The 22,684-nt window shown below is 43.0% G+C and overlaps 1 protein-coding gene across 1 annotated transcript in view; it reads left to right on the top strand.

The window, feature by feature from the left end:
- The window catches only part of USP31 (ubiquitin specific peptidase 31), a 194,813-nt gene that overhangs the window by 113,163 nt on the left and 58,966 nt on the right, over positions 1 to 22,684 (top strand). Inside the window, exons 7-13 of the mRNA XM_086940436.1 lie at positions 8,857 to 9,037; positions 9,287 to 9,398; positions 11,718 to 11,812; positions 12,219 to 12,296; positions 12,537 to 12,666; positions 16,259 to 16,378; positions 17,816 to 18,041. Coding sequence (XP_086796562.1) covers positions 8,857 to 9,037; positions 9,287 to 9,398; positions 11,718 to 11,812; positions 12,219 to 12,296; positions 12,537 to 12,666; positions 16,259 to 16,378; positions 17,816 to 18,041 — 942 coding nt within the window. The remainder of the gene's footprint in view (positions 1 to 8,856; positions 9,038 to 9,286; positions 9,399 to 11,717; positions 11,813 to 12,218; positions 12,297 to 12,536; positions 12,667 to 16,258; positions 16,379 to 17,815; positions 18,042 to 22,684) is intronic.

Here is a 22,684-nt window from a genome sequence, read left to right as displayed (position 1 = left end):
CTAACTAAGCAGTTTAGAACTAAGCTAAACTTGTCTTCTTGAAAAAGGTCAAGCCGGCCGGCGAATGTGGGTCTTATCGACCCATTTTGCTTATTAACACAGACGCCAAGGTATTCGCTCAAGTGCTGGCCACCCGATTGGTTCCATATATACCAAAAAAGTTAATCCATAGCAGCACAGGTTCGTCATGGTTTGGGATACTACAGCCCATATTAATATGGCTATAACTGCCTTTGATATAGCGGAGACAGTCCACCCCGCTCTGTATGATCCTATTGGATGCTGAGAAGGCTTTCGACCGATTGGGGCGGGATTTTCTCTGGTCTGTAATGTCTACTATCGGTTTCAGGGGCAAATTTGTAAGATGGACCTGATCTCTATACGATAACCCTACCGCAAGAATCAGCTATGTGGGTTTGATGTCGGCCACCTTTTCTATATCTCACGGCACCTGCCCAGGGTGTCCCCTGTCACCTCTGTTTGCTCTTTCAATGGAACCATTCCTTCATGCTCTGCAATTTCAATCCTGCATCATTCCTTTTAGATCGAGCCCACATCATTGAAAATAACGGCATAGGCCGACGATATTGCCGTCTTCTACGCTGATGTTGCAAAGGCTTTACAGGGGATAACCACGGAGGCTAGTAGATTCTGAGATGTTTCCGGATATAAATTAAATTTAAATAAAACTCAAATAATTGCTAATTATAAACCAACAGTCGTAATATCAGGGCTGTGTCAGACTGCTACCTACTTGGGGGTTAAAATCTCATCCAAAATCAGTGAGATAGTTACAATCAACTATGAACCTTTAGTTAAAACAACCACTTTATTATTAAAAAAGTGGCATAAACTTCCTTTAAATATTATTGGTAGGATCAACCTGATCAAAATGAAAATACTCCCTAAATTTCTTTATTTATTCCGGTCCATCCCTTTATCACTTAGTAACCTTTTTTTTAAAAAAACTGGACGGAATATTCAGAAGCTTTATCTAGGGATATCGTAAAGCTCGTAGGTCCATGGCGTTACTCAAAGGATCTTTAGACAATGGTGGGCTCAATTTCTCAGATTTTAAATTATATTTTTGGGCAACTTTTTAAAGTAGTTTACGGTATCTACTTAACACAGACACTCAACTTTATTTTCATATTTTTATGTTGAACTCTGACTCTAATATGTTTTTGTTAAGAGTTAATGACCCCAACTACTTTAAAAGGGTGAAATTCAAGACCGCTAGGGATACCAATAAGATCTAGTTTAATATTTAGGTTTTTTGTAAAACCTCTTTTTTTTCATCCTAAACTTTTGCTATGGGGCAACCCTGGACTTCCTGGGATTTTTAATGATGGTATGGCAAATACTAGGTCTGAACATGGTATAAAAATATTGGGGGACCTATATGGCACTCGCGGCTTTTTGAACTTTGAGACACTTAAAATTTTGTACAAAGTGACAGAATCAATGAGATTCAAATATATTCAAATTTATGATTTTCTTAAACGTAAGATTAAAGTACGCGTAATCTCGGATTCTGATATCTGGGATTGTTTTTACTCACCAAAAAATGAATCTTTATTCAGTATTGGTTATAAGTGCCTCAATACTTATAAAGTCAGTGACTGTTCTAAATTAGCCGAAAAATAGAGTACCAAGCTGGGGCTTAATATAACCCCCAATATGATTGCCTCCTCTCTTTGTAACATCAACAATCTTGTTCAATCTTCAAACCTAAGACTCCAGCAATTTAAAACCACTTGTATGTTATACCACACACCTGAAAGGATATCTAAGTGGTCCACGAATATTTCGTTCAGTGATCGAAACAAATGCCCCAAGTGCGGTCTTATTGCTGCGGATTTGGAACATATGTTTTCCTGCCCAGTGCTATCCGAGTTTTGGTCGGCTCTGGACAAGATAATGAAACTAAAATTGGTCCGCTCGCCCATTTTGACGGCATCTTCTGTATTACTTGATATACATACTACCATTATCCGGCAGCAAGCTTTAGTAACCGTCGTATTGTCATGTGCTAAATTAGTCATGGCACGTGCCTGGATTTCCCCAAAACCCCCACATATCATGGAATGGTGGCCATTCGTAAATGAAATCTACTCCATGGAGCACGCTCTGGCTAAACTAAGAGGTATTCGCTCATTATTGAAATTTGATAAAATCTGGGGAACCTTTATTATTTAAAGACCCGTTTTCAATTTTGGTACATATTCTGGGAAAATTACCCGCAACGTTACGTTTTATCTCTTTCAATGTTATGTTTAATGTAACTGTTTTAATTTTTCATTCTGCTATTTTGCATTTGTTTTTTTTCTCCCCAGTTGGTTTTGTTTTATCCAATTGTATCCTTCTTTTCTTCTGTCTCGTGTTGTCAATAAAAATAATTTAAAAAAAAAAAGATATTTGTCATTTTCGTCTTATCTTATTTATAAAATGTTTCAATTCATTTAAAAATTGGCTGTGGATTTTATGTTCTGTGACTTTTTCTACTGCATATGCATTGCTCAAATACTTTACATATTGCTTTGATTTGAGTCTGTTTGCTTTTTTTTTATTACCAGGGATTGAGCACAGGTTTATTTTAATTAATGTGTGACCCCTCACCGGTAGTCCCCTTATTCTTTGTGGTGGACACTTGAACCCCCCCTCCAATAATAATACACTTTCCTACAAGTATCCTGGTTGCCTATACCTCATGTGCATTTGAAAGGTCTACTGGTAATAGAGCTGTAATATCGCCCCATCAAAAGAAGGCCCAATCTGCTATTTGCAATATTGTTTTGTTGTCCTTTGCAATGTCTGAAACAAGTTTTGCCTTCTAGGATAAATGTTCATTTATTTGTGAAGTTGTCTCCTACGATTTTCCATAATGAAGAAAGGTTTTAAATAGACTTGCAATTATCTTGGTCTCCTGAATCTCAATTGGCTGTCTTTAGCAGAGGTGGTGTTACAACATGTTTTAGTAACTGAGGTGTACTCTACCCTTAGTGAAGAAAGCATTCTCTGGGTTTGTAATGACCTTTGTGAACAAAGACTCTCTAACCTACAGTAGAACATGCTTATGCGCTTAACTAAAAGCTTTGATTTTTATTTGCTTTTGTGGTGGTGATTTTTTTATTTTTTTTATTCACTTAATGTAACTTGGTTAAGAGTGCATTCCCTCCATAGCACTTTTCGAGTTCCAACTACAGCCAAAGTCAAACCTTCCCAACCTACTCCCTTGAAAAGCAGTTCTTCCTCTATTATAAATGGATATGTGATTAATTTAATTATGTGCGTTTGGATTGCGGCCTGCCCAGAAGTTTGATAGTGCTCTCATCTCCGTTGTGATTGCGAAGTGGCAGTCATGCTGTTGTTCAACCTCTCTTTAGCTTCTGGCACCAGTGTGCACAAAAAGGGAAAGCACAAACTCTGTGGAATCACTAAAATGGATCAATTCCTTCCTTCAGGAAGGAAAACGAAACTATGGGGTTAAAAACTAAAACTTCATCTTAGTAGCCATGGCAATAACCTGAGTTTCCAAAGGATCAAAGCTACACCTAGAACTTTTTCAACAATCTTGACTTTGAATCCCACTCAGAGGCACACCATTCTTCCAGGTCCTTGAATTTGCAGCCAGACTTGTCACACTAAAGCACTCTTTAGGAGCTCATTTCCCTTAATTCCTTCTTCCCACTTCAATCGTCATGAGGCACAGCCAACTTTAAAAGTGAACTCATTGTTCAAATGCCAATTCTCTTCTCTCCAACCCAAGGAAATACAAAAAGAAAAATATCTGTCTAAACAACTTCCTATCTCTAAGGCCACAGGTTAATTTTGCCATCCGCACCCTAAGCCACAGAATGAGACATCTACTTCAATATCTTCTCTGTAGCCTTACTAGGATAAAATCACTGTAGTTACTTTAATAGTGCTTAAATCTCAACTTGAGCAAATGCAATTTACCCAATCCTCCAAGACACTCAGACTCAAAACTACAGATGTCCACCCTGGCATTACTGGGCACTGATATTTTGATGTGGGGGAAAAACTAGCAATTGATGTGAGGCAGCCATAAGCCTTCTACTTGTAAACGATCAAATCCTTCTGTGAAGCTATCTTATGGAACTATTTGACATGTTTGTTGGATTCAGTCAGCGCTAACCCTGCTGATCGGTCTCCCACCTTCTAATCTTTGATGCGAAGCATGCTGAACCTGCTTTTTTGGTAGACTACATATAAATGTACCCATAGAGTATCACCTGTGAAATGCTGTATTAGAATTTCATTGGAAAATAAAGTAATATTTTGACATGCCACAAAACCCCAAAAATGCACTACTTCCCATAATCGCACATCCAGAAAAGTGTACATGGCATGACTTGTGTCATTGACCTGACCTTGGAAACTTGCCCTACAAGTGCTTTAGAAACCCAATAAAGTTCAATGCCAATTTGTGAATCGGAGAGGGGCAAGAGTTTGAGAATACCTTACCAAATATCAAAAGTATGTAGTGCGCATACAATAAAAGGAAATGCTGTTTCGAAAAACATGCCATTTACCAGTAGAAGACAATGTGATTGTAAAGATATCTTCTTTCACAAATCTACCTTCTTTTACATTTCAAGGTTCCCATAATGATATAAACATCTACAGCACAACACTGTTTTTCTCTATATCGTGCAGCCTCAAAAAACTTGGAGCAAAATAGAGGGCTATGAAACCAGGGGCAATCAAACCTATATAGAAAAACGGTTCCGTGTTGAAAGAACAGTTGTGTACAAATCTGTGGTAATTACTCATGAGCAGAAAAGTAGTGACACAGGCATCACAATTTTTTGCTTACAAAGCATTTAATGCTTCATGATCCTGCTCAGTGTGCATGAGTTTTTCCAGTGCAGCATATAAGTAACCCGTCTTCTTGGCATAGCTGGGTCACTAATTTTTCAGCTACCAATGCATGTCTCAACTTTCGACACCTCTTTGGTCAAGATGCAATCCATGATTGTTGTAACAAAACTAAAGCACTGGCCATCCATTCCTAACTATACAGCACACTAATTTTCTTGTGGTTGTAGACGTGATCAGAAAATGCTGTCATTCAAAGGGCAATAGAGCCAATGACTGATGTGGGCTGAACTATTACCCCATGTAGTATGCTTTCCTGGATGGAGGCATTGTTCTCCAGGCAATGCTAAACAGTTGCTTGCCGCTCACTTCATCTGTGGTGCACCGCATCCTGTATGGCCGCTTCCTCTAAATCAGTAGACCACTATAGAATGTTGTTGTCCATAGTCTATCATTGTTTTATCATTCAGAGCTGGCCAACATGTTCTAAATGGGGTAGCCATGCTGGAACTTTAAAACAACTATTTACAATCCCTTTGCAAGATGGACACCTGCTGCTATGTGTAGTTTTGTTATTGCAAACATATGCCGCCATCTTTTGACATAAACCTGTTTTCATTTTTTCTATTTGTATTCTTTTAATTTATCTGGCATTTGTCCTGGAGTTTGTGTGTGTTTTATGTAAGGGTGTGTCATAGGGTGAATGCAGGAATGAGTGTAGGTATGAATAGGTAAGTCTCAGAGTGGATGTATGGTGACTTACTGGGTGCCTAAACCCTTCAGTGACACAAAAGGCACTTCCACTCATGAGCCAGGCCTTTTAGTCAATGTTGTTTAATCTTTACTCACTGTGTGATCACTTGAGGCCTGAGCGCAGTCATAAAGTATTAAGTGTTTTGTATGCAAAACCTGTTTTTTGTTCTGCCACTACTTTTGTGCTCATGAGTAATTAATATTGATTCACACATAATTAAACTTTCAGCACACTACCATTTTAAATGTGTTCTTCCATGCTTATCAAGGCACCCTGAAAGGTTAATTTTGCATAATGTGGAAAAGCCGGTAGACATCCTCGCTGGATATGGAATCCAATTCATGCCTATCCCTTGATTACCTTAATAACATTATGAAACTTCGGAGACAGATCAAAGCAATGGTCAAACCTTATTATGCTGCACAATCCCTCATGTAAAAAAAATAGAAAAAAATCTGCAGGCCCTCTAAGAATGACATACCTGTTTTCTTACAAATGTCCTGTAACATCTGCAGCTCTGAACATATTTAATAATTCAGACAGTGTGGTTGTGTTCACTTTTAAAGATACTGCCCAATACAAGATTAGCACATGTTATTACACCCCACTCTCTACAGAGTGATCCTGTCTGAAAGGGGTGGGAGCTTTTAGAGTTATTTGGATCATTCCAACATTCATGTGTTTTCCGATAAATGCCAACGGCCTCCTCAACCTACATAGAAAGGATTGCCACTGACACATTCCGCTTTTAAAAAAAAAAAACACCTGTCTTGCTCTCTTTATATTTAGATAATGGCTTTTGTGCTTTAGCAGAAAATGTACATTATGTGCTTAGTTTAATTTTCTTTCCATTTTTTGTATAGATCAAAATTTCAGTTGCATTTGGTAGCTTAACCTTTGTTGTTAGTTATGGAGTAGTTCAGAGTGTTTTCCAGGATTTGACAACTGAATTTACTCTCTTCTTGTTGGGGAATTGATCTAAAAAGCATGGCACCTTTTTGGTGGATGGGTCTGACCTGCTGTGTTCCTCATCAGAGAACAGCTCGGACGTGCCCTGCACCTCTTCAATGAATGGCTCCAACTCACACTGCTCCTCATCAAAGAAGGCATCTGATGCGTTCTGCTCCAGCTCAGGGAATGGATTCAGCACTTATAGCTCTATTTTGAGGAATGACTTATGTGCTTTGCTTCTACTAAAGAATGACTGACATGTTTTGCTGTTGGTTGAGCAGTGGCTGTGAAATGCATTCCCTTTTCTAGAATTGCTCTGAAGTTTTTTTTTACAGTTTGTATAAATAATCCTTTACTTGCGTTGAGAATGGATTTGGCCTGCTCTCTGTTTGCTGAATGACTGATGTGCATTCTCTTTGTTGAAGAATGGCCCTAAAGGCACTTGCTGTTTTATAAAAGAAGGACCCTGATGTGTCCTGTTTGAGAACAAATGATTATTAATGAATGGCTCTAATATGCTTTTGTTGCTCGAGAATGGCCCTGATGCCTTTTTTCCAATTTGAACATAGTTCATTTTTGCTACTGTAAACCAATGCCTCTTTGATAAAGGAATGCTGTTTTTTTGTTTGAGCTAATATTTCAACAGCTTCCACTATTTGTCATTGAAGGGTTCTGGTGCACTCCACTCTTTGCTGCACTGTGACTGATGCACTCATCTCTAAATGAAATAAAAAAGGGCTCCCTTTGTTGAAGGGTCTCTGATATGCGTTACCCCTTTGACATGTCATGTTCTTTGTCCATGAATGGTTTGTCTTTGTTGAAGCAATGGCTGCTACAAATATTTTCTGTGTTGAACAATGGCTAATGAGGAAATGCACCATTGTGAAGTGTGGCTTTAATCCTATGCTTTGGGGAATTACTCTGAGGGACTCTGATCTGTGTGGACAAGTGGTTCTTGGTCCTAAAATGTATCTGACCTGCTTTCCTCTTAAAATGACTGAGTCAGTATCCTGCCTTTGTGAAAAGCACTCCTCTCGTTGTAGAAGAATGAATGATAGCTCCAGCATGTCATGAAGTGACACAACTGGCTCCAAGGAGCATTGCTCTTTGTGGAAGGTTAGATTTGGTGTGTGTTTACTTGTTAGTTGGCAGATCTAATGTGCTTGCCTCTTTGTAGAAGAATGGCTTTGAAATGATGAGCTGTTGAAGAGTGGTTCTAATGTGCTTCCCTCTTATTTCAAAAATGTTTGTGCTCTGAAGTATTGTCCTCTTGGAAGAAGGGCTTTGATTTGTTTGAAGTGTGGTACTGATGCTTTCTCCTCTTTGTTGAAGGATGTCAGTGATGCATCTCACTTTGTAAATGGATGTCTCTAAAGAGCTCTCCTGTTTTCAGTAGAATGGCTCCCACATAAGCTCTGTTTAGCAACAGGTTTTGTGGACTGATTTTTGTCGAAGAAAGGCTCTGATAAATTTATTTTTAAGTATGACTTGCATCTACTTCATATCAAGAATGAACCTGATACACTTTGCCCTTTATCGGAGAATGGTTCTAACTCGCCTCGCTTCCGTGCTTGCTAGACAGTGTCCAATGTATTGATGAATGACTGAGTCCCTAAGAATGGCTCTGACACCCGCAGCACTTTGTGAAAAAACGGATTTGGTGCATTCTTGTTATTAATGAATGTCTCTGCACTATGGTTGTACATGAAATTTACTGGCACTCTTAGGTCTTTGCTGACAAATGGCTTTTGTGCACTCCTGGTGGTAGAGTAATGGCTGTGGCATGCTCTGCTGCTTGCTGAAGCATGGCTTTGATGCACTTTTCTATTTGTTGATGTACTTTTTTGTTGGTCAATGGCTTTGATAGAGTTCTCTCTTCCTTGAAGTATAGTTTTGATGTACTCCTGGTGGGCATAACGCTCTGGATCAATGCTCCTCTTTTGAAGGGTGGATGTGATGTGTTTCCTCTTCATTGAAAAAATAGTCCGTTTTTTTTTATAAAAGATTGGCGCCATCATTTTTTTTTGTTTTTAAACAAGTAGCTCTGTTGTTGTTATCTTTGTTAGAAAATTGCGTTGATCCACTCCTCCTTGTGGTGGGATGAGAACAGATGTGTTATGCTACTTGAATGGCTTTGCTCTGCTTGGCTCCTCCTTTGGGTACGAATTAAAGGTGCTCAGTTCCCTGTTTGGATTAATCAAGTTTCTCATTGAACAGTCAGTGCATGTATTTTCCATCTCTTTACTATTGATAATTAAACTAAACTTCAAATACATTGATTAAAAACTCAATATTTTTTCATATTGCAGGAACCTGTGTGAATAACAACCCAAGCATTCTACTACCAGGATCAGAGTATTATCGCTCTTCCTACAGGCAGGGCACTGGGAAATCGGGTCGGCTTGAGCTGGGTTCCAAAAGGTCATCAACTGGTGAGAAGATAGTGATCCTCGTGTGTAACCGAGCCTGCACCGGGCAACAGGGAAAAAGGTAGGCACCAGTGCTACAGATCACTTCATTTTGATATTTTATGTTAATATCATGCAAAAAAAATCAAGTTTTCTAGGTCAGATGTGTAGTAGTGAGTGGTGGACATTGCAGTTCTGCTTAGAGTGGCGGTGGACAGTCTTCATCTGAGACTAAAATCGTGGGTTATGAATACTGCTACCAGGATGCAAGGGCGCCGCATCCTACCAACTATACAGGTTTCTGTTATTAACATGTACCATATTTTATTAGGTTTGGACAGCCCTTTGTGCTGCACCTCGAAAGAGCTGTTCCGTGGGATATACTACAGAAAGAAATCTTAGAAAAGCTGCAATACTTCTTACGACCATCTGCTTGTATCCAGGTATGGTATAGAAGCTAACGTAGACCTCTTTTTAGGGGGAAGGTTTTAGTACTTTTTGTGCATGTAAGTGGATTGTGTTATGCAGGTATGTGTGAATACAAGCATTTACCAGGGAATGCAGTTATTTTCAATGTGCAGGTATGGTTCCCGACATCCCCAAACTGAAACACATGCATATATATGATTATATTGAGGTCTGCACACATAAGAATGCATTCTAGGATGGGAGTCCTGTGGCATCCATGTAGGTGCATAGATTTTTGTATGTGTGTATGTATGTAGGTTTGTGTATGTCCATTTACATGTTTAATAGTGTGGTGCTATTCCACTGATTTAACTGATGGTATGTTTTTTTCTTAAAATTGAATTTACTCTTCTGGTAGTAAACATTTTATTTGATGCATGTCTGCTGTAGATACACATGCTTTGCATAAGTCTGCCATCTAGTGTTGTGCTTGAATGATTACAAGTGGTTTGTTCAAAGACGTTTTCTTCGAGTCATGAGGTGGTGTGACTCCTCCTGGAAATACTGCACATAGTCATCACCATCTTCAGATTGTTTTTTCTGCCGACTGTTTTGAATCTAGTATCTCGTTCTCTGGTTTGAGTCTCCTTTGGTCTCCATTTGGTCTGCTACATAGCTCGACGGCATTGTCTCGATCGAAATAGTATACATTTTATGATAAACTTTCGAAGCAGGTTTTCAACTTGTTCCTTTGACCTCCTGGCCACAACTGGCTGTGCAAAATTTCTAAAAAGATCGAGATTGACCTGCTAATGGATCGCAGTCTGTAGTCAGTCCTGTTTCTGTCAGAAGTGCCACTCCATATACCCTCACACCGACCAACATCCCCTTTGCAACTTATGTCTCTCGCCCGAACATCAAGAATACACCCGTGAAGCCTGTAAATCTTTTAGGTCTAAAGACTCTTCGAGATCGAGGGGCTAGGCAATAAGAAATGCAGCGTGAGCAACTGGACGATGTCCCGGACGTCTTCGGTCAACAAGAAGACTCAGATACTCTTCAGGTAGCTCAAAAACAACGTTCTGAGAGTACTTCTACCCCCACTCCTAAAACCAAATCCTCATTTTCTACAGAGAAAACTGCTGAGGGGCTGCAACTGCTCACATGCCATGGCATACATTGATAACATGAATCTGAAGCTTCGCCCTTCGGATCGGGCTCCGAAACTTCGGATCGGGCTCCGAAAGTTCGGCCTATAGCAAGGGACTCTCTATCTCTTTCATCTGAGACCAGAACACCTCACTCTTCAGTGTCTGCACCGAAAACAAAATACTTCTTCTTTCGAAATCGAACCTTCCTCTATCAAAGGCAAAGCTTCCACCACCAAAATGTTTGATTTTCGGTCCAAAATCTCCTCCAGAGCCAATCCTCAAGCAATTACACCAAAAGTTTGATGAGCAATTATTTTGTAATTCAATATTAAAGCTGGAATTGGTATCTGAGCTCTTCCTCACTCCCACGCAACCATTAGCGACCCCATTGGAATTACAAAATGTTCATTTTCACACACAGATTTCGGCTGCTGAAAAACAGCCTAAATCTGTGTGCGAAAGGCCACAGGAAAATTACAAATTACTAGGAAAATAGTGACAAGCGCTTGCAAGGTTCCTCTGTAATTTTCCATTTTAGTGCCCTTCAGCATCCACCTCTTAGTTGGCTGGATTTTCCACAGCCCGCAGTTAGAAGTACCCCAGCTATTGGTATCTCCTGGGTAGAAAAATACCATTCCAGAATCCAGCTTGGTGGAAGGGTAAAGTTTTGACTACCTTCATCAGGGGTCCATTTGTAGAATAGCAGTCAAGTGATAGTTTTGTGTACTGTTGATATTAACTTTCAGAAGTGTTTGGTCACTGACCAGTTCCCTGAATTCAGCATTCTTCTTTAGTTTTGGCTAGGTTTGTGCATTTGTATATGAATGCCAGTCCTCCGCTCTTTGTGATAAGTCCTACTATCCCATTGGTAGAAATGATGTTTGCCGGCAAGATATGTTGACAAGTGTTGCAGAGTGGATGCCATTGTGGGTAAGGGATGTTGACATATTGTGTTAAGTTGGTGTAAATATGAGCTTGCCATCTTTGCAGGTTAAACACAGTGGGTGTGATCATCAAATGGGAGTTTGCAGATGGAGTGCAGTCAGTGTGGTTGTGTTTATTTACTAATATCCCTGTTTTTGTCACCTACTTAATGTTTTGATCAAAATTAACCAAGCACTGTGTTGTTGCTTCTCCAAAGTAATGAGAGAAACCCTGCAATTGTGTTAATGTTTGTCTGCTTGTATCTTCGTGTCACCGCAGGTCTGTCCATTTAGCCTGCGTGTGGTCAGCTTTGTGGGAATAACATACTTATTGCCTCAGGAGGAGCACCCCTTGTGCCACCCCACCGTGGACAGGTAGGCACTCACTCAGATCAGAGAATGTCACAGGGAATATCACATTTGATTTATTTTTATACAACATGAAGAAGTGAAAACATTTTAATGATTACAAGATTTCTGATGTGAAGAATGCTATTTCTAGAGATCTGAGATGAGTAATTTTGAAATGTTGTGATTTTTTAGATGGTATTTGAGAAGTTAAAGGTTCATCCCTGGATCAGACATTGGCTGCAGTCCGAGATTGTTCTCATTCGTTTCCTATGAAAGGAGCACCTAAGTGATCCCAGCTTATATGGACTTGATTCTAAATTATTGCAGCCTTGTTTGATCTCATTCAGCATGAAATTGGTAGTGTTTGTGACAGCTACACAAATCATGCATTCTCAGCTGAAAGACACTTTTATTTCCCTGCTTCATTTAGGGCATTGAAGTCATGTGGACTTGGAGGAACACCCCATGTCAAGATTGTGGTGGAATGGGACAGGGAAACGAAGGAGTAGTGAGTATCTCATCCTCCATGTAGTTGAAATAATGTGGCACGAAAGCCCCTTAATCTGAAGCTGAAATGTGGAGCTCTGTACTCCAACCCCCACAAAACCTAAAGATCCTTCATATCAAAACCAGTTGTCTGTTTTTTTTAATAAATCTCCATCTTTCTCTGTTCTTTCATCTTCTCTAGGTTTTAGCATGCTCTTTACTTCTTTGTCTGCCACTAACATTTATTCTTCTTTTATATTAGTTTGTTTGGAAATACTGAAGAGGAGTATGTCCCAGACTCTGAGAGCGTTCGACTGCAGCGGGAGCTTCACCATCAACCACAGACCTGCACCCTGTCACAGTGTTTCCATCTCTACACCAAAGAGGAACAGGTAGCATTTATGTAGGGAATCCAAATGGTGAAAGACCACAGGCTTGTAGAGAAACAAGCAACATTGTAACAGCATTTCAGAGTATTCCTCCATGGAAAAGATGGTACTAGTTTCCGTCCTCCAGCCCATCCATTTTTACCTCTAGCTGAGCTGTCTTAGCACCAAATGGGCCTGTATGAGTTTTGGAGGTGGCCTCTCACGGTCATACCTTGGTGGCACATTTGAAGTAGTATTCTGTTGAAGGTACTTGTCTCAGATTAGCTCTCTGTCCCAGAAAGCCCATAGGCCAGGCTGGGTCCCAGGTGCCTTATTCCTGGGGCCTCCACAAATGATGATTACACCTTCTGCTTACTCAATTTCAGTCTCCAATTTCAGTCAAACATCTTTCTCTCTGCCTTGTACTTGTCTGTATCCAGCTTAAATACACTTTTCCATTTTTTTTTATATATGGGCAGACTTAACTTGAAATGATGCGAAAAGCTAGACTTGACGTATAAATCTTGTTGCATCTTTACTCAATTCTGTAAAACTTTATCAACCATTTGAATGTATATGTGAAAACTGATAACGCTATCGAATTGTCATAAAGCAGATGTCACTATACACATGGAAACAACACTAAATGCAGTATGCATAATGAGAAATGTAAACTCAAATGGAAATATGAAATGCTACGGAGGGGTTATTAGGAAGAAATTATGAAGATGACCGTATCTTGCTCGAGTTGCCACCTCTGCAGAGCAGGCTGTTGCATACTATCACTGGGGGCTCACCTTTTGCCTACACTGTCATACAGGCTTTTGCCCCCTTTGGTTCGGGTTCTGGCAGTGACCCCTTTCTGCTCCTGTTCTGTTGCTCTGTTTCTGCTTTGCATTCTGGTGCAGGAACACCGTCTTATGTTCCTAGTGCACCAATCTCTCCTCAGCTTTCTATGTGATGTGGTTACCTCCCTTCTGCTCATGCTGGGGTGCGGTGTACCTCCTTTTTAGGTCTCGCCTAGCGAATATAGCGCATGCGCTGCTTCGCCTTGGCGAGACTATTGTCGGTTTGGTGCGCGGAGGGAGACCTATGCAGCGCATGCGCAGCTTCGCCTTGGCGGAACTATTGTTGTGGGTTTGGTGCAAGAAGGGAGACCAACCATGTGCACGCCCGAACCGGCAATGTGCACGCGCATGGCGTCTCCTCTCTGGCTCCCACTGCACACTTACATGTTCCCACGAACTCTTCTTTAAGAGACATGCACGCCTCCGGCGCACAGCGTGATCACATGTCCTGCTCGCTTGTTAATGTATGTAAGGAATCATGCCATAGCAGAGCAATGAGCGCCTCTTCTATTCCTAAATGCTTCTGGTTCAGATACTAGGCGGTACAAAATGGATGGGCTGAGAAAGGGCAAATGGCTGCCAGTGGGTTCAAACGCTGCACAAATGTTGCTAAAAATGCTGCTCGAGACAGACAGAGGCAAGCAGACCTAAAGAACCGTAGAGGAGAGGATACGGACCCTATTCAGGCAAGCCATGCAGCACAATAACAAAAGGACAACTGAAAGCAACCAAGTCTGCTCAGCGTGACATTTTGCAGCCATGTCAGAAGGGAGCGAAGAGCCAAATCAGCAGCCTCCCCCCAACTCAAGCTCCCCATGTAGAGGCCCCACCTGGCCGGGGGAGTCAACGGAAGTGGCTCTCATGCCTCGTGGAGTATGGCCTGCCGAATGCGAAGCGTACGGGTCCCCACACAGTGTGGTATAGAAGCAGTAGGTCTGAGAGCACCGGGTAGTCATAGAGGGTGGTATGCAGATGGCCGTCATGGAAGGCAATACGCGCGGTGGAGAACAGGTTTCTCACAGCGTGGTGAAACTGGGAGTCTACGAGTCTCAATGAGTTAAGTGTTGGGGAAAAGCAATAGTCCTCTGACCCGGAGGCCCCCAGCGCATCAAGTGCAGCCCGACCAGCCTTCACTGCACGATGGGAATGAGGTAGCCGATGAGGGGGCTGGTAGCCTCCCACACAACACCATGGGGCAGTTCAAGTAGCCGTTGAGGGGGCTAGCAGCTTCCCGCTGTTGCACTAGTAGGCAATCACCAATGTGATCAATAAGATCTCCGCATCTAAGCGCAGTGCAACCCACCTCCACAGGGCATCAGGAGGCTTCAGTAGATGCAGGAGGCAGCAGTCCTCCGCTATCGAGAGAGATTCCGGGCAGCACCTTTGCTGTGATTCTGGGATAATACACAGGTCCAGGCAGCCTGGGCCGTCATTACAGTTGGGTCCTCAGCAAGCAGGGTTGGATGTCCGGAAAGGTAGTCTGGCTTGAAAAATCTTCATTACGGTACGATTACTGCGCTGCAGAAGGCGGACGGCATAGGGCATACAGGGATATGTACCGATGGTGATCCCAGCCCTCAGACGCTCACAAAAGCCCTCGTGTACAATCAGCCGTTTTGCAATGCTTGTGAATCATTGGGGCTCTGAGGAACAGTGGAAAATATAGAGCTAACCATTTGCATTGTTGCCAACTGTCCAGTTTTGCAGGGACAGTCTGGCAAGTTGACACTGTATTGGGTAATTTTTTTGCAGAAACTGTTCCTCTTTATTACAAACACATATATGCAAACAAGAACTTTCTTTCTGCTGCAGGCCTGTGCTGCAAAATGTCACAGGATTTTTTTTTAAATGTTGGAAACTATGCATTTGTGGCTCTTGTCACCATTATGCATTACTGGGAGCCACAGCAGGATTGGTATATGCCAATAGAAGCACAACCTGCAAACATCCTGCCACATTTCTTAGTGAATCCTAATTCTGATAATATATGTGCCTGTACATCTTTGCCACCAAGTGCACGGGTGACACTAAAGAGAGCAAGCATTTACAATGCAATAGGTCTCAAATTTATGAAAATCTTGTAAATGAGAGGCCTATTGCATTGTAAATGCTTTCCCCCCCCCCTTATGGCATAAGAGCCCCTTTTACTCCCATCCTGGCACCATACTCGCCCGTCTGCTCATACTTTGGCAGCATCACACCCTCTGTCCTTTTGCTACATCTGCCCAGTCTACTTTAACTGCCCATCATTCTCAGTCAGAGCTGGGCTCGTGCAACTGCTCCATTTTACTTTCATCCTGATGAAAATTAATCTCCTCTATTCATGCTGTTTGCATTGGACCACATTACCAATGTTTATGTGCCACTTTTGCCATCTCACCTTCTTGCCAACTGGCTTGTCTCCACTTTCTCTGACTTCCTGATCCCACCTCAGCTGTCTGACTGCCAACCTAGCTGCCTATCTGGCTCCTCACCCAGCTGTCTATTGGACTGTCCACCCAACTGTCTAGCCAACTGCCCCTCCACCTGTCTGTTCGACTCTCTCCCCCCCCACCTGTCTGTCGAGCGCCCTCCCAAGCTATAGGTCCTTCTCAGTGTTTCCTCTTCGACCTTTTATGGTGCCTTCTACATCTCGTGTGGAAATATGCATTATTTCCTCTTGTCAGTTTGGTCTTTCATACTATCTGGATGGTTGGCAGTACTGCTGCATGACTCTTTAAGCTAAATGTGTAGCATTTCTCTTACACTATTGTTTGGTGTATTCCCAGCTCGCTCCAGACGATGCTTGGCGTTGCCCTCATTGTAAACAGTTGCAGCAAGGAAGCATTAGACTGAGCCTTTGGACTTTGCCGGACGTCCTGATCATTCATCTAAAGAGATTCCGACAGGTAATAAAACCAGGGGATTTTCAAGGAAGAGGTAGCATTGTTTGTTGTGGCCTTGAATCAGTTGTTGTATGCTACATATGAGAGAAAATAAAATTAGTCTGAGCCCTTGCAAAATTTGAGAGTATTTGGAGTATTTTCGGGTGGGCGTGGAGGAAAAAGGGTATGTGGGGTTGCAGTTTCTCAATTTGATTTTGGTGTGCTATAATGTAGTTGGGTTCATCTTAATGTTAAACTCCATCTAAAGCTCCTTCTTGAGGCAAGATGTTATATGTGGCCAAACTGATGCAAGGGCGGTGCTTTGATACCAACTAATAATTTGATAATGCTGGATATGTCCTAAACTTGGGGAATCCTGTCACAAGCTTAGCCTGCCCCTGACCCCCTTGAAAGACTTACCTACAAACTGGTTCAATGTCATAAGGACCACCTTCAGCCAATTCAGTTTCTACTTTTTTTAAAGCTATTAGCACCCTCCAAGATGGGACTTGAGGCACATAATTTATAAGAAATGCAAAACTAATTGTTCCAGATTTCAAAGTGTGGTTGGCTTGACTGCTAAGACGCCTAAGAACTTATTGCCAGTTGTTAATATAACTTGCTTTTTAGGTTGAAGTAACTAGAGCTGTTTTGCTACATTAAGGTACTGTCATTAACCATTACTAATGTTCGCTGTTCAATTGATTAAAGGCTGAGCCAGTCCCTCTCCAAATTCACTGCCAATCTGTAGTTCAATACACAGCAGCAGAGTTGGAGGCCCTCTGAGAGGTTGGACCCTGAAAGAAACCTCTTAGAAGAAGAAGCAGTTAAAGGACCTTTGTGAGATTGGAATCTGTCTTGGATTGTGGTAGCCAATGTAGGAAGTCAGGGGGCTGGGATTGGGGGCATCTGAGGCTTTGTGTCCCAGTGAAAGTTATTGATGGTATTCTAGGACCTGGCTTTTGCTACCCTTGTGGGTGAGATGCCAACCAATGCCTTGCTGGCAGGTGGGAAGCCTGAGGCTGTTTTGAGAAATATGATACCATCACAGTACCCTTTGGGAAGTGGGATTCTGTCTGAGGCCCCCGGGCACTGGGATGCAGCCAGGGGCGGTGAGAATGGAGTACCTGTGGGGTGTAGTTGGATTCAAATTGGTTTGTGTTTGTGTTTTTGAGTTGCTGTCCAGAGCCGTTTGAGACATTAGCTGTCAAATACTCTTTTTAGATTTAGACTATGTGGTGGCTAAATGAGTGCTAACTTACTAGGATGTCTATTTCAAGTTAAGTTTTTCTTTATTCCTCCATAACTGGTTTAACGTAATCACCAATACTGTAAGATTGTCCCTGTTCAGATTTTCTTGTCATTTTATGAAGGAGGTTTTAAACCTTACTGAAATGCAACCGATTATCAGTTTACTTCTTTCATGCAAGTTCTATTCTTGTACGGTTCATTTCTAAACAGGAAGGTGACCGGCGAATGAAGCTACAGAACATGGTAAAGTTTCCTCTTCTTGGTCTGGACATGACTCCTCACGTTGTGAAGCGCAGCCAGAGTAGCTGGAGCCTGCCCTCTCATTGGTCACCCTGGAGACGACCATATGGACTTGGGCGAGATCCGGAGGACTTTATCTATGACTTATATGCTGTATGCAATCACCAAGGGAACATGCAGGCTGGGCATTACATAGGTAAGCGTACCAAAATGAGGACCACACTAGTGTTGGAGGGGGGAAAGAAAAGATTCTGTGATGGGAACCATAGGATACTGTCTCCCTTACAGATCACTGTTACAAAAGGTATGCTATCACCCTCTGCTCAATATTTTAAGAAATGATGAACTTGTCCTCTTGCTCCAGTGGAAAATATTAAATATCTTTACTGTGGATCCTCGCATGGTTCATGCTTCATTTTTTAGAGGCAAGCAACGTCCGGACAGTTGGCACGCATACAAGCGTACTTTATGATTCTATGTTTCATTGTTGATATTAGTTGTACGCTAACTCTACTCCTTCATCATAGATGCTCTCACCCTGATCCCTATAAACCAAGGTGGGCTCAACCATTTCCCAGGGAGCACTTTGGATAAAGATCTAATCCTAACTGGGAGAGTGCATATTAAAAATACCTTGTGCTTACCTCTTTATTTTGGGTAACACTGGTGTGGTTAAAATTACTTAATAATTTGGTCAAATAGGGGATGTTTTATCCCTGTATATAAGTTACATGTGTCAGCCCTTTCTCACAGTACTTATGGGGTCCCAGGCTTTCATCAGGACTGTTTTTCTATCCCTGTTTGACAAGTGTTGTTGTCAAAGGTTAGTAAACTGTTTTTATCGAGACTGTCACTTGTTAATAGTACCAGATATAGGTCATAGACAATGTGCAAAAAAAGTATATTCTAAAAACAAGACCGTACAGGATTTTCTGAGTGGCTTTTGGAGGGAGGTGTAGTATTAACTCATCCACATGGTGCATGCATTGATATGCATCTTCCATATGGAAGTGTTCTAGTGCCTTTGGTAATTCTTTTGTTTGGTCAGACACACCTTGTACTAAATTGTGTGCATGCCTGCTGGTTGTAGGCTTTTTATTGCAAAAAGGAAAGGATTCCCAACCCCTTGCAAAGATTCAATCATCCATTCATATTGAGTACATGACACAGAAAACATATCCCGTGAGGTTGTAAAGTTGTGTTGTCCAGTCATATTATAACCGTGGTCTGCTTAACGTAATTGAAGTATCCGAAGTTTGTAAAGCTCCTACTGTCCAAAGTGTCTCCAGTCACCATACATGGGCTGGCGGGACTACTCCCTGTAGCCACATTCTGGTAAAATGCAGATTTGAGTATTTAGTATTTACATACTTCCCCGACCAATCGGCCTGACGAAAAAGAAAGGGAGAGGTTCATCTCACCACTCCAAGAGCTGTGTCGCCTGCAACCTAGAATTCCTGCCAAACGCCCATGCTGGTAGCATGTTGCTGCTGATCCGGTGATAGAAGCTGTGTCTCCATGTATCTAGTAGGTGGTGGGTGGGGCCGCGCCCCTGAGGAGCGTGATGACATGTATTCCTGAATCTCCTAAAAGGTGATGATTGTTAATATCAGGGGATGGTCGGTGTTTGCTAGAAGTGGTAGGGCAAAGCGGGCTCCTGTGTCAACAAATGCAGTGCCCACATCCGTCTTGTGGGGAATCTGTGGGCGATGGGCCGACTGGTAAGGCCATAAGTGGGAAGCCCCTTTATTTATTGTGAGTGCCTGGCTAGGTCATTCGTTGTTGTTGTACATCCCGTGCCTTAACTTACCCAGTTCTAATAGGGAAAAGGTATAAGCAGGCAAACTGGCGTTATGTGGCAGGGGAGGATCAAATTATGCGGCAGGGCTGAGTAAATTATACGGCAAGAAGGCAAACTAAACAGCATTATACGGCACATCTTGTCATTATATTTCTTCATTATTTTTTTTTAAGCTTGTTAACACGGTCCAGGCATTAGTTGTACCTCATTGTACCACTTTAACACCCAATGTGAGAAAGTGCCATCTTTCTTGCATTGGTATGCCCCCACTTTCTTCTGAACTGCTGATGTGCTTTGACTGAGTGTGCCCTGGGTTCCTGCCAACCAGGTACACAGGGCCTGTGTTCCTTCCCTAAAACGGTGTTAAAACTAAAACCCAATTGGCATCTCTAGCCACCTGTCAGCCCCTAGTAAATGGTACTCTGGGTACCCAGGGCATGGTGACCAGAGAAGACCCCTGAGGACTGCAGCACTTATTGTGCCACCCTCAGGGGCCCTGTACCCGGACACCCACACACTGCCTTTGCAGACTGAGTGTCTAAGTACAGAACTAAACAAAGAGTCGACATGGCACACGCCCCTGTGTGCCATGCCCACAGAACCCACTGCCCTGGCATACTCCAGTCACCCCTCTAGCTGGGTGCCCTATGCCAGGTATGGGCACATGTGCATGAGCCCTGTGCCCCTACAGTACCCAGGGCCATTCCTGAGCCCTGTAAGTGCAGTGATGCCATTAAGAGTATATGGTGCTGGAAGGTTGTCATTACAAACTCCACAGCACCATAATGGCTACACTGAAGACTGACAAGTTTGGTACCAAACTTCTCAGCACATTAAACCCACACTATTGCCAGTGTGGTATTAAATGAAAAATGCACCAGAGGGCATCTTAGAGATGCCCCCTGAAAACCTAACCTACAATCTACGTCTGGGCTGAGTGACTGCAGAGGCTGCCACACAGGTTGAGCAGGGGGAAGCTTCAAAGGCATGCCACCTCTGTGAGCTTCTCCAGACCATTTGCTGTACCTAGCAACTGGCCCCCACCAGTCCTGACCCCCCACTCTGGCGGGAAGACTGGCGGGGAAAACTACGTAAGGAAGGGGGGAGTGCCAGCCTGTGCCAACCCCACCCCTCAGGTTGGGGAGACTAGGTTAAGCACGACCCTGGGATCCGTCCATCTTGAAGATGGGGAGCCCTGCCCAATCACAGCTAGGCTCCTGCCCCCCTCCCACAGGAGAGGAGCAGGCTAGGGGGTGTGCCCACCCCAGGTCAGAGACCTATTGGTCCCTGCCCTTGCCCTACCTGTAACGCCCCTAAATTCAGTATTTAGGGGCTCCCTGAACTTTCCTCCCTCAGATCCCGATAAGAAAAGAAGACCAAGAGACAACTGACTTGGCCCCAGCCCCACCTGCCTGTCGATCCTGTTACCTGCTCCTGCCTAACCCCGGTGACTCCTGCGGACGGCAACCTTGGGACACCCAGAGGACCTGCCTGCTTTGACCCTCTTAAAGACTGAGACTCCCATCAGCAGAGGCTCTGCTTCAACAACCCCCTTGGTGCCAGCCAGGAAGCTCCGGACCAGCTCACTCTGCACCCGCCAAGCCTGGCCCGTGCCAGAGTGATCCAAGACCACGAAGACGTTCCCCCGGCGACTGGGACCCGAAGTCCAGTGCCCAAGACCCTCCTCGACGATCCAGACGACGCCTGCCGACTCAGAACCAGGGGCCACCCCAACCACGACCAGCTGAGGGTAAGCTTTTCCGACACCCAAAGACACCCCTGCACCCGGCGCCCTACAGCCCCCTGTGCCTCCCTTTGTGGTACCTACCTGTGCTCCAAGATCCCAACTTACCTCTCGACGTGCTGGTCGCCCCTGGAGAGTCTCCGCCCCCGAGCCTGCAGCCTTTGTTCCCTTTTTACCTTTCCCATTGGATAACGTGAAGCGCCAGACTGCTCAAAAGACCCCTGCACCCAGACGCCTGAGTACCAATGGCTGTGCCACCTTTGCCCTATCTTGCTTCCCCCTTTACCCTGAGCCTTTGACCAGGAGCCCAGCTCCCACAGCCGTGTGGCCTAGCCAGCAGCCACCAACCACCAACCGGAGGCCCCCTGTCCCTCATTGGATAACATTGGGCTTAACTATCTCTGCACCCCGCTGCCCCTGCGCCGCTGAGGGTGAACCAATTGTACCTACCTGACCCTGGGGGACCCCTGAGTCTATGCCCAGAACCACAACTTCACCAGTCGAGTACTCACCTGGAAACCGGTAACTCACTAACCTGCCATTGGATAACATTGTCTGGATTGACTCGAAAAACCTTCTAAGTGTGGAGCTTTGGAAACTTAAAATATTCATACGAAATCAGCCGAATTCCGAAGTACTCGCCTGTGATCAGGAGAGAAGCTAGTGCTGTACCTTGTAGCTCAGTACTGAACTACAAAAGTCATCCTTACCGAGTTTACTAGTAATCTGAATTTTCTCCATAGGAATCCTTTGTCTGCTTTTCTAGGACATTTCTTCTACGTGTCTACTTTTGAAAACTTGAAATACTCTTTAAAAATCATACTAAATAGTGAAACGAAATTGCTTACCTGTTTTAAGTTGAGACCCCAGTGCTGGACCCAGGAGCCCAGTACTGGATTACCAAAGTAACAAGATCGTACTTTACCTGCAACCTGAATTTTCTCCAATTGGATAACATTGCCAGATTTCTGTTGATAAGTTTCTTTTTTTTTTTTTTTAGTTCAAAATGATTTTATTGAAATTTTTGAGACAAAAGAAATAAACAAGAACAGTACATAACAAAAAATGAAAGCAGATGAGCGTAAATAATGAAAATAATAACAAGAACTATGGATCCTAGGTAAATTTGCAGTAGAGAGAATCAGTAACAAAGAATCGTATAAGAAGAGGAAGGGAAAAAGGGAGGAGAGGGAGGGAAGAAAAAATATCATTGCATCGTAAAATCATACCCTACAGAGTTACAAAGCAATTGAGTACATAAAATACAGAAATACAAAAAAGGTGATAATGAAAG

The sequence above is a fragment of the Lissotriton vulgaris genome, chromosome 10 (genome assembly GCF_964263255.1).
Source record: "Lissotriton vulgaris chromosome 10, aLisVul1.2, whole genome shotgun sequence".
Taxonomy (NCBI): Eukaryota; Metazoa; Chordata; class Amphibia; order Caudata; family Salamandridae; genus Lissotriton; species Lissotriton vulgaris.
The sequence above is the reverse complement of the archived record's forward strand: the minus strand, read 5'-3'. Positions and strand labels throughout refer to the sequence as shown.